Below are 12,630 nucleotides of genomic sequence, written 5' to 3'. Positions count from 1 at the left end.
TGCCCAAAATGTAATGAAAACTTTAAAAATGTATCAAATAATACTATATTTGGATCATGCAGTATCTTACAAGATATCCTATTTATTCATAAGGTTTTAATTTTATTTGTTCATCCGTCAGGCTACAGTGATTAGGTAGGCTTTAACGTATTCAGCCTTTAAGTATAGGCCTACAGCAAAGTAGAAAGAGTTTGGCCTCATAAAATAATCCCCCAAACAGCTGTCAAAATTGACCAAAAACAATACATTTTATTCTGTCACTAATTGACATATATATTCATCACAATCGAAAATATTTTTGTTTTTAGAATATTTATTAGTGATGCATGCAATGATTACAGAATAACTAAAAACTGACCAACTGACACGGAACAACTGACTCTGACCAAACTGCAGCAAACCAAGGCCAGACTTGAGATCTGCCTCCTAAAGGCTACGCTCAGACAAGCTGGTCTCTCCACATCAGATGAGGAAGTCTGAAATTATTGTGGAGTATTTGACATTAAGTCTTTTTTTTTAATTCAATACATCTATATTTGAAACTTGTTATAAATATCCTCAATGTACAATGTTTGTGTTGTAGGTCTCAGATGAGCGGACTGCTGGAAGAGGATGGGGTGGGGTTTTTCTTGTTTTTTGATTTTTTTAAATGTGTGTTTTTTCATTTCAAATAAAAATAAACTTATATTGACCCCACACTGGCTATTCTACTTGTTGCTCTTTACATATCTATAGTTCTACATTGTGATTTCCTATCCTGTTTGAGCACTGGTTATCCAGATTTGGTGATCCTGAAAAGTTCCTATCCGGATCAGATTGATCCAATCCGATGTTGCTTTGAAAAACTGGCTCAAAAGTAAGATGGATTACGTGATCACGGATCGCAAAAAAAAGGATTACTAAATCCGGATCAATTTTATCCGGATTAAACCTTTTGAAAAACCGGGCCCTGATGATCTCTAAACTAAGCTCCTGGTAGCTGTTGGGTTAAACTTTTCTCTCTGACTGAACTTAAAGGAGAAGTTCACTTCCAGAACAAAACGTATAGATAATTTGTCATCCAAGATGTTCATGTCTTTCTGTCTTCAGTTGTAAAAAAATTATGTGGTTTGAAAAAAACATTTCAGGATTTCATATAGTGGACTTCTATGGTGCCCATGAGTTTGAACTTCCAAAATGCAGTTTAAATGCAGCTTTAAAGGGCTCTAAATGATCCCAGCTGAGGAAGAAGGATCATCTAGCGAGATGATCAGTTATTTAAAAAAAGAAAATACAATTTATATACTATATACTTAACCTCAAAAGCTCCCATCTCATTTTGTCCTCCAACTTCAAAATCGTCCTCTGTCCTAGACTTGGTCAGAACTTCTGCAGCAATGTAGGACAATTTTGAAGTTGGAGGAGAAAATGAGATGGGAGTTTTTTGACCTACCCTAACTGTCAAAAAACACAATTTCTTTACGACTGAAGAAACAAAGACATGAACATTTTGGATGACAAGGGGGTGAGTAAGTTACCTGTAAATTTTTGTTCTGGAAGTGAACTAATCCTTTAAAAAGGATGTATGTTAAAGGATTAGTTTACTTCCAGAATGAAAATTTCTTGATAATTTACTCAACCCCATGTCATCCAAGATGTTCATGTCTTTGTTTCTTCAGTCGAAAACATTCCAGGATTTTTCTCCATATAGTGGACTTCAATGGTGGACAACGAGTTGAAGGTCCAAATTGCAGTTTCAATACAGCTTCAAAGGGCTCTACACAATCCCAGCTGAGGAATAAGGGTCTTATCTAGCAAACCGATGTCATTTTCTAAAAAAAAAAAAAAAAAAAAAAAATAAAACATACATTTTAATCACAATGCTCATCTTGCCCTAGCTCTGCATCCACGACTTCATGCATTATGTAATCACGTTGAAAAGGTCACGCATGACATAGGTGGAAGTACTGACCCAGTGTTTACAAAGCAAACGTGCTAAGAAAGGCAAACGTCCTTTACAAAAAAAAAAAAAAAAAAAAAAAAAAAAAAAAAAAACAGTAAAACAATGATGTTGGACGATTTTGAACCAAAATACACAGATGAAGAACCATGTGTGAACTTTCCAAAGTGATTTAGTTGAGCTAGCGCAAGACAAGCACTTGTGGTTAAAAAGCATATCATTATTTTTTATTTATTTATTTTAAAGAAAATGGTCGATCGTTTTGCTAGATAAGACCTTTATTCCTCAGCTGGGATCGTGTAGAGCCCCTTAAAGCTGCACTGAAACTGCAGTTTGGAACTTTAACTTGTTGAACCCCACTGAAGTCCACCATATGGAGAAAACTTCTAGAATGCTTTCCTCAAAAACCTTAATTTTTTTCTGAGCGAAGAAAAGACAGACATGAACATCTTGGATGACACTGGGGTGAGTAAATTATCAGAAAATGAACCCTGATGCTCAGATGTGTTTCACTGTCAAACATGATGCCATATTGCACCATTTACTGACATAAAAATTTACTGTTTTTTTTTTGTGGTTTACACTGCTGAGTCAGTTTTCACTTACTTGCTTGGTCCCCACTTCTGCTTTGACTATTATACCAGTGGTATGAAAATGACAAACACTTGAATGCTTAAATTCCTTCCTTATGTGCACAAGCTTTAAATAACATCTGATAGCTGGGTAAAGTTTAAGCATGCCATTGCTGAATTAATTCAAGTACTATATTTAATGAATAGTTCATTGACAGGAGAGTATAAACATTCAAACAAACATTTAAAAATGTTGTTCTTTAACTTAAACAATCCGCGTACATATTTGTATCTGAGGAAGAAGTGTGTTTGTGCAGGGTGATAGAGAAACATAATTCAGTATGTCAAGTGTTTTTGAATGTGCACTCACTGAGCGTTTCCACTGTGATGATCTCATCCTTGCACATGCGCTGGCAGGTCTGGTTATCGGCCAGTCGCCCTGTGTTAAAGAGACGGCACTCGATGCATTCTCTAAGGAGAAACATACAGAAAGGTCCAACTATAATTAAAGCTGCAAGCAGCGCTGAAAGGACCCTCACACCCGGGCTCACCGCCACTCAGTGGCTTTAGGAAAATGGCGAACGGTGAACAATATGCATTTAAAGTGCTACATATATATATACACAGAATATGTCCAAGTCATTTAGATGTGCCAAACTTCCTGCTGCCAGCTGGTGGTGCTATGACTATAACTGAATATTGTCATGTAGATGTCTTCAGGCCAGGACTTTTATCAAACACATGAAGTTTGGTGCAGATTGAACATGGTATATTTTGATATGTTTGAGTTAGTGCAAAATAGATCGATTAATTAGAATTTATTGCTTTGCCATGATTTTATTTTTTTTTTAGAAATAGAGGAATCGTGATTTTGAATAGAAATATTACCAAACGTTAGAATTAGACACTTTGACAATATGCCAATCATAACAGTAAAGAAAAAAAGAACGATCAAACCACATGCCGGCGTACATGATTAACCGCTCATGTGTGATGTGCTCAAATCGCTAGGCGCAATTTACACAGAATGTGCTTTTGTGTTGACAAATGCAATGCGGGCTTCTAACAACTAACTTTTTATGCGAAACACCAAAGTTTGTCAGGCCGCCACTGACATGCGAATGAAAATTCAAGATCTTCATAATTTACGTCACAAAAGGCTTTAGATTAGACAGACCAAATTTGGTGCTGATCTGCAGTAAACTCTGGGAGGCAAAAACGGCACAAAACTTGCAGTGAAAATTCAAAATAACAGACTTTCTGTTGGGTTTCGGACTTCGTACCATGGAACTTTTTTGTAGATATTAAGTGTGTTACATGTGTCGACCAACTTTCGTGGATGTATGTTAAACATAGCTGGAGGGGCACTTTGTTAAAATTATATAGGTGGTGCCATTTTGCCACACCCACTTCTGAAACTCATATCAGATGTAAATTTTCACCACTTTTGGCATGTGTGCAAAGCTTCATCAGTTTGAGCATGTTTAAGCCTTCAAAAATGAATCTTTCTTCAAAAGAATCTGAGCAATTCCAATAGGGTCCTTGCACCCTCAGTGCTTGGCCCCTAACTATCACAAGACTGACAAGGTTGAACCTAAACAATAGTCACAGATGATAGACAGACATCTCAGACTCTGCAAGTCAGCGTTGAGGAGTCTAATGGAGACCATATGCTGGTGTGTGTAGTTTAAATAACATCTCTACTGACATCACCTTGTGGCATGCTACCTTACGCCACAGAAATATTTTTAACGTCTTTCAACAATGACAAACAAAAACAGAAAAACACTACAGAGGAAGTAACATTAAAATACACTGTTCTGACAGTATAACAACAGTATTTAAACAACATTCATGTTAACATGGGACTTGTGCAAGAAAGTCTTAGATCATGCTTAACACCTCAGCAATGGAATACTCACTCATGATTTATGAAGGAAAAAGTGGGTCAAGAGTGCTTTTCAAATGTGACTCAATAGTACAGATTAAATTTGCAAATACTGACAAGGAAGAGAATAAACACGTCATGTGAACCTTGAATGTGTCAGCTATGTTGCTGTCCCAGATTTCATCAAAAAATGAAAAAAATCTTTATTTGTGTTCCGAAGATGAATGAAGGTCTTGTGGGTTTGGACCGACAAGATGGCGAGTAATTAATGACAGAATTTTCATTTTTGAGTGAACTATCCGTTTAAAGACAGACGTCACATTAGAAATCGGGAATTTTTGTGCGTCATACCTCTTTGTTCCACAAGCATCTGGACAGGTGGGACATTTTTCGCATGTGTCCCCAAATGCTCCTGGCTCAGTGCACTGGCACCGCCCACAGACACAGCTGCCCCGCCCGCTACAGATCTTGCCGTCGTCCGACACACAGGAAGCCGTCTCTGTAGAGCAATTACAGTTGTCTCCAATATAACCAGCATGGCATTTACACTCACCGCAGTGGCATTCTCCATGGCCTGGAAAACACAGAGAGAGAGAGATTTGGAATAAACCTTATGTAACTCATAACACTGTAACCTCTTATTTTAGGTAAAATTGCTAGTATGTGCAAAAATCTTGCACTAACAAATGTGGTTCACTCACAGGCATGAACGAGAGGTATTAAAAACAAAGACCTCTCAGAAAAACATCATAATGTGTACACAAATGCACACAGTGAGAGTGAGAGCTTGCATTTAACCAACATTTACTGACATGAATGGAAACAAAAGCGTTACACATTTCTCTGTCATAACACAAAGATGGCTGCTGTCTACTTCTCCCACATTCTCTGAAGTCTCTCTGTCCACGGCTGTGCACATTCCAGTGGACTGATTACATGCAGATCCCCTCATTCCAACATCAAGAATTCTTGGCTAGCATCTCCATCACTGAGAGAGCAAAACTCTCTTTGTGTTTTGCAGTAAATGTGCCAAAGTGTTAAAAAACAAAAAAACAAAACATCAAGTCACTGTATGACCTAAGTGAAAGCTGATATTTTGATGTAGTACTGTATGAGCGAAAATGTGAAGGGTCTTAGGCAAAAATGATAAAAAATGCACGCTTTGAACAGATTGAAAGCAGCGGTGAACACTTGGTGTGCCATCAGCTGCCGCTGCAGCCTCACACCAATGATTGCACAAGAAGCAGAAAATGCTGGAAAAATTGAGCACACATGCTTCAAAGTTGTAGCTTTGTGCTTGTGCAGTCCAGAGAGGTCATATTAGCTTGTAGGAAAGATTAAGAGTTCTGCTTTAAATGCATTAAAAATCCTTGCATTATTGTTTTTTTTTTTTCTTTCTGTAGAAAGCAGAAATTTTTGAAAACAGCTCTTCATACATTTCATAGTGACCCAAGGGTGTCAAGCAAACACATTAAAAAGGTAGTAAATGCAACTCATGCACATTCTTTACTAGCAAGAGGTGTTAAACAATACTTAAACATAACAGTATAGATGTTTGGAATAATATGGGGCGAATATAATACTGCTCAAAAGTTTGTGGCCAGTAAGATTTTTTAAAAGGCACTAATTTTATTCCAAATAAAGGCTGTTCTTTTGACACTTCTAGTCAAATTAGGAATTAGGGCTGCCCTTGACTGAAGATTTTTCTGGTCGACTAGTAGGCATTCATTTTAAGCGTAAGTCAACTATTAGTTGCACATTTATTAATAAACTATAAAAATCATAATAATGAGCCTTTAATTGCCTACATAGCTTAATAAGTGCTCAAGCGCACACAAAAAAAGCCTGCCACAGCGCACCGGCAGATATAATAATTATGAATGTGTCAGGGAAAAACAGCAAAGAGACTGCATTAATATTTTAATAATTTATTAATAAACTAGCACTTTCTTTATTTTCGGCTTAAGAAATGAATTTGGCATCAAATGACTCGTCATCTCCGCAGTAGTGATGCGCCTGTATGCATGTTTAAATTAAAAGACATTTCACTCTCAGTTTTACGCTCAAGTTCACAGAGACAGAGATGGCAGAAAGTGCATCCTGTTTGCTTTAATTATTTTACAAAAACACAACATTTCGTTGTTATTTGGAGTGCACACAAATAAACGCAGAGTCTTTACAGATTCAAAAGATGCATTACTCTTATCTGTATGACCAAAAATGATGGAGTAAAGGTTTCTATTGTACCGGCGCCTCCATCTGTCATGCAGACTTTGCCACTTCCTGTGGATTTTTTTTTTCTGCGACTAAGCAACTAATAATTTTGGTCCACCAAGCCTCTTCTCATCAACTAATGGTTAGTTGACAATTAGGGGCCAGCCCTAAAAAAATCCTGGGAAAAAAATAAATAATACCACAAAAATATTAAGCACAGTTTTAAACTCTCTTCAACACTGATAAGAAATTAAGCAGCAAATAAGCACATTCTGGAGAATGATTTCTGCTGAAAATTTTGCTTTGCCTTCACATGAACAAATTACATTTATAAAATATATATAAAACATTTTACAGTGTAACACTTTTACTGTATTTACTACTGTGTCAGACAAATGCAATCTTGGTGAGCTTAAAGGATTAGTTCACTTCCAGAATAAAAATTTCCTGATAATTTACTCACCCCCATGTCATTGAAGATGTTATTTTTTTTTCTTCACTCGGAAAAAACTTCTTTTAAGGATTTTTCTCCATATAGTGGACTTCAATGGGAGATGATGGGTTGAAGGTCCAGCTTCAGAGTGCTCTACACGATCCCAGCTGAGGAAGAGTCTTATCTAGCATCTTGCACTAGCTCTGCAATGCGCCTCTGCGACTTCATGCATCATGCAATCACATTGGAAAGGTCAGGTTAGTCCCTTTGTCTATGTACTCTGGTTCAAAAAGGTAGGGCAGGGCGAAAAACTAATTTTCACCTCCAACTTCAAAATTGCCCGACATCATTGTTTTACCTTTTTTTTGTAAAGGGCATTTGACTTTCTTTGCATGTTCACTTTGTAAACACTGGGTCGATATTTTCACCTACACCATGCGTGACCTTTCCAACGTGACTACGTGAGTTGAGCTAGTGCAAGACGAGCATTTGTGGTTAAAAAGTATATACACGTTTCATTTTTTTTTAGAAAATAGCCGATCGTTTTGCTAGATAAGATCCTTATTCCTCGGCTGGGATCTTGTAGAGCCCTTGGAAGCTGCACTGAAACTGCAATTCAACTCATTGAAGTCCACTATGTTGAGAAAAATTTCTTTTCGACTGAAGACAGACAGACATGAACATTTTGGATGACATGGGAGTTAAAATTAACAGGAAGTGTTTTATTCAGGAAGTGAACTAATCCTTTGGGAAACTTTTTTTTATTTTATGGCGTTTTTGGTTTTGCTTTGACAGGAGAGTTGAGTAACATCAGGAAATGAAGTGGGAGAGAGAGTTGGGGCGGGAACAGAAAAGGTCCTTGAGCCGGGACTCGAACTTGGGGCGGCTGTAGCACACGCTGTCCCACAAGACTATCGGCGCCGACCCTTTAAGAGACTTCTTTCATAACCATTAAAAAAAAAAAATAAAAAAACCCAAACAAACTTACTGACGCCAAACGTTTGAACAGTAGTGAAAATAATGAGAAGTTTTGAGAGAAGTATACCTTTAAAGATACTACACATGCTCCCCTTTGCTACTGATAAAGAGCATGAACTACTGTGGGAGATGTTATTTGATTCGATCCTAATCTTTTGAGAAAAGGAAGTTACATGACTCAGGGATGATCAGATTTGATGTGAGAAACATGTACAGTGTGCGTTTACACAAACGCACAGACAGAAAGTGGTACTAAAACTGTCCAACGAGGCCATGCTGATCAGCTCCCACACAATAAAGTTTTCATTGTGGTGCCACAGCAGAACTAATACAATCTAGCAATGTGTAACCACTGAATTTCTTTCCAACAGACACAAATTCTCTTAAAAGATATAATATACCTTATAAAACTAAGCGGTTCCCCATTTATAATTAAAAGAAAAACACATTCATTAAAAATCCTTCTTTCTAATAAAGAGCTTTAATAAAGTAAGAGTCCAAGTCTGTTAGGATTATGAAAGGCAAACAAGGAAGAGAAAAATCGACTGACAGTTATATTTACATACGCCTCCTTAGAGTGTATTCTGTTTGAGACGTTAAGCATGACGAACACTTTCATCACTGAACACCTTCACTGAATGAATGAACCTCTGAATGGATCTGGTATGAACTAAGACACGTCGTGGCGTGTTCTCCACACCTGCTTTCTTAATCCCAAAGGAGTGTGCTTCACAGTACTGTTACTGTAAAACTACAGCATCCACAGCCTTCATCTTTAATGTTTTTGCCAAAGACAGTCTTTAGATTGAATGCACTGAGCTAGACGCAATGCATCATCTAAACGCAAATAAAATGAAAAAGAATCAAGAGAATCAATGCAAACCTGTTTCCCAGCATTCCTGAATCCAGTCTTTTATTTAGGTCACTGAGTAAATGTGCTGTTGCCATGCCAGAAAGGCAGATCCATGTTTGAAAGCCTCTGGGAATGAGCCTCAGCCCATTTCTACCACATCCATAGTCAAACTAGACAAATTCACACATGAGTGAGTCCAAAGCCATGCAAGCACTGAAATATGTCAATTACTGTCGACCTCAAGTATCAGGTTTATTTAAGGGTGCAAAGTTTCACAGTCAACACAGAGTCTGTGCTTGTAAATTGCAGTGTTTGAGCAGCCTAAACTTGAGCTCTATTGCTGTGGAGTCTTAATGAAGAGCATAGCCAGTTTTATGTGATGAAAAAGTATTTTTTCCTGCCTTAAAAATACTAAAATGTGATAAGATTGATCCCATCTTGACAAACATATTTAAAATAAAGTATGCAGGCTTGTAATCTGTCATGAATTAGAATGCCCAAGTCATGAAATCAGACTGACTGCATGATCATACATCAAACTAAAGTGGAAATTACACAAATGCAGAAAAAAAAAATCTGAGCTTTCCAATGCAAATAAAAATATCTGCATTTTAAAAGTACCTGTTTGCTGTTTTTGTACAAACAGCATATTACCAATGTTGTTATCATAACCAAAACTAAAGCTAAAAATAAAATTATTTCCATAAATAAAACTGGGTAATCAAAAAAAAAAAAAAAGGTTCAACAAGTGAAAATTAGAAATTCTGCCTTGGAAATTAAATGCAATATATTTAAGTATAAAATAAACTGAATTTATTAAAATAAGTTATAAATAATTTAAACAGAAATATATATATTAAAAAAATAATAATAAAATAAAAAAAATCAAAACAAAAGCACATAAAACTTAAACTACAATTAAAGAACTGATATTATAGAAATAATACATATATAAATATTTCCCCATTTCCAAAAGTACACCAATTGTAGGACATTTACTATAGAATAGCATTACATTTTTTTTTTTTTTTTTTTTAAAGTCTAATTTATATTGATGCTGAATATATTTAAACATGTTAATTAACAAGCTATACATTCCAGACCTGCAGAAACCATTTGTCAATTACTGTACTGAACTGCTACTGGTTGACTGATATGCTGACCCTGACCTGTCCTTCCTGTAATAAAGACCTTTTTAGCCTCTGCAGTCGCACAGGAAGTGTAGATCCTGTTGCTGAAGCAACAGGAAGGACATTCCTCTTTAAACAGTAACACTCGCTCCACTCAAAAATTTAAAATGAGATGCTTGAGCTACTCAAGAGTATCATCACATTCCTCTCAGTTCATAGTGAAGAGTCACTGAACTTACTGAACCATGATGCCTCTGTCTGCCAACTCCAGAGAGAGATACAATTACAGTAAGAAGACCATGAAAGCTCATGGGGTCAGTATGAAGTGGACATTTTGTTCCTTAAAAGCCACTTTATAGCAGTGCAGAGTGGATCATCAGAGAAGGCGGCTTAATTTGCATAATTTTTAAATATTTAAAATACTGTTAAAAAATTTGGGGTTGGTGAAAGTGTAAAAGCACTGCATTTTTTTTAAAGTCAAAAATCCTTTGTAACAATGTAAAAGTTTTTACAGTCAATTTTGATCAATTTATCAATGCATTCTTTAAAAAAAAAAACATCTTACTGAACCTAAACAGTTTACTTTAGCACAGGAAAATTCGGATGAGCAGCCAACCCTGATAAGTAAACTAAGATATTAGAATGGATAATCAAATGAAGATTTTTTTTTCTGTCCAAGACGCCACCAAAAATACATAAGAGACAAGGTATTAAATCTGCTTTCTTCCACATAGTGTAACAGAAAAGACTTGCGAACTGACTTTTGATCGGTTATAAAACAAAATGTGATCATGGCTCGTGGTTTCTGTGTCTTTCTTGTGGTGGTAAACTTGAAATAGATCATTCCTTTGAATCTGAAAAACACTCAGAAAGCCCTGTAATCACTGGGGAGCAGTGAGAGCATAGGGTGTGCGTCCTCTGCCACGTTCAACTTCCACCCAGTGAGGAACCACCAGCAGAACACAGTTCTGCTCCGGGGGCATCTCACTTCCCTGTCTGGAGCTGTGAGAGTGAGCTGTTTTCAGAAATGCTGATCAAACACCAGGCAAGTTACTTCATATCTCAACAGTTCACATTCACGAAAATGTGCCACCACGGACTCAGTGGTCATTCTTCCTTCCCTATGAAAGAAGAAACAAACATGTGCGGGTGACACGGAAAAAAATCAGTTTGTGTGCATGTAATTCGGCTCCATATTCAGTGGAAAATTCAAGGCACAAAAACCTTATTTTACAGAAAAATCATTCATCAGGAGGAGAAACCAGACATGCAGAGAACCAAAAAAGCCAAAAGGAGAATTAAAGGGATAGTTAACCCAAAAATAAAAATTCTGCCATTAATTACTCAACCTCATGTCGTTCAACTGTAAGACCTTCGTTTATCTTCGGAACTCAAACTAAGATATTTGTGATGAAATCTGAGAACCTTCATAGACAGCAATGCAACCGTCAAGTTCAAGGCCCAGAAAAGTAGTAAGGACATCGATAAAATAGTCCATGTGACATCAGTGGTTGAACCGTAATGTTAACAAGCTACAAAAATACTTTTTGTGCGCAAAGGAAACAAAAAAGGACTTCATTCAGCAATTACTTGTCTTCCATGTCAGTTGCGTTGCTGTCCATGCAGGGTCAGAAAGCTCTTGGATTTCATCAAAAATATCTTAATTTGTGTTCCGAAGAAGAACAAAGGTCTTACTGGTTTAGAACAACATGAGGGCGAGTAATTAATGACAGAATTTTCATTTTTAGGTGAACTATCTCTTTAAATGCAAACTCATACTGACCCAGATTTTGTGAAGTAGCGTTTAAAGACTTGAACTTTCCAAGGAGTTCTTGAATACTTGCGACATGGACCACAGAGACACAACATTATCCATTCAGAGACACAGTCATAGTTGATGCTGCTACTGGGAAACAGACTAAAACAGAGGTCTTCAACCCTGTTCCTGGGGACTCACTATCCTGAAGAGTTTAGCTACAACCCTAATCAAACACACCTGAAGTAGCCAATCAAGCTCCTCAAGACTGTTTGATAATTGCAGGCAGGTGTGCTGAAGCCAGTTGGAAATAAGCCTTCCAGGAGAGTGGGACCCCAGGAGCAGGGTTGAAGACCTCTGGACTAAAGGGAAAGCAAGGGTTTTTATAGGAGTCATCCAGTTTTCACAGACCTCTGATCAAGCACCAATCTCGTGTTAAACACATAAACAACACAGCAATGTTTTCGAGACTTGCTGTTTCAGACACTAAATTACCAGGTTGTAGTTCACTGTTCTAGAACATTACTAGGGCAAATATACACTCACGTTCAAAATTTTGTTTACAAGAAGCCTCTTATGCGTACTGAGGCTGCATTTGATCTAAAAAAACTGTAAAAACAGTAATACTGTTAAACATTATTCCAATTTAAAATAGCTGTTTTCTATGGAAGCCAGTTAAATAATACATTCAGAATTGTGAGATATAAACTTGAAATTGTGAGGAAAAAGTCCAGTTCTGAAGGACTAACATGTTCTCAGCATAAAGTACACCCTCTCTGATTAAATATAAAATATGTATTTTCTTAATAATCACTAATATAATTCATAGAAAGATGACAAAATTGAAATGTATTAAACATTCTTAAT

At 36.8% G+C, this 12,630-nt stretch overlaps 1 protein-coding gene across 1 annotated transcript in view; it reads right to left on the bottom strand.

Moving 5' to 3' along the window:
- The window catches only part of itgb5 (integrin, beta 5), a 46,026-nt gene that overhangs the window by 4,865 nt on the left and 28,531 nt on the right, over positions 1-12,630 (bottom strand). The window contains exons 11-12 of the mRNA XM_051119096.1: positions 4,751-4,973; positions 2,882-2,982 (exon numbers count right to left, since the gene is read on the bottom strand). Of these exons, the coding sequence (XP_050975053.1) occupies positions 2,882-2,982; positions 4,751-4,973 (324 nt within the window). The remainder of the gene's footprint in view (positions 1-2,881; positions 2,983-4,750; positions 4,974-12,630) is intronic.

This window comes from Labeo rohita, chromosome 9 (genome assembly GCF_022985175.1).
Source record: "Labeo rohita strain BAU-BD-2019 chromosome 9, IGBB_LRoh.1.0, whole genome shotgun sequence".
In the NCBI taxonomy this organism is placed as follows: domain Eukaryota; kingdom Metazoa; phylum Chordata; class Actinopteri; order Cypriniformes; family Cyprinidae; genus Labeo; species Labeo rohita.
Note: the sequence above shows the minus strand (reverse complement) of the source record. Positions and strands in the feature narration are given on the sequence as shown.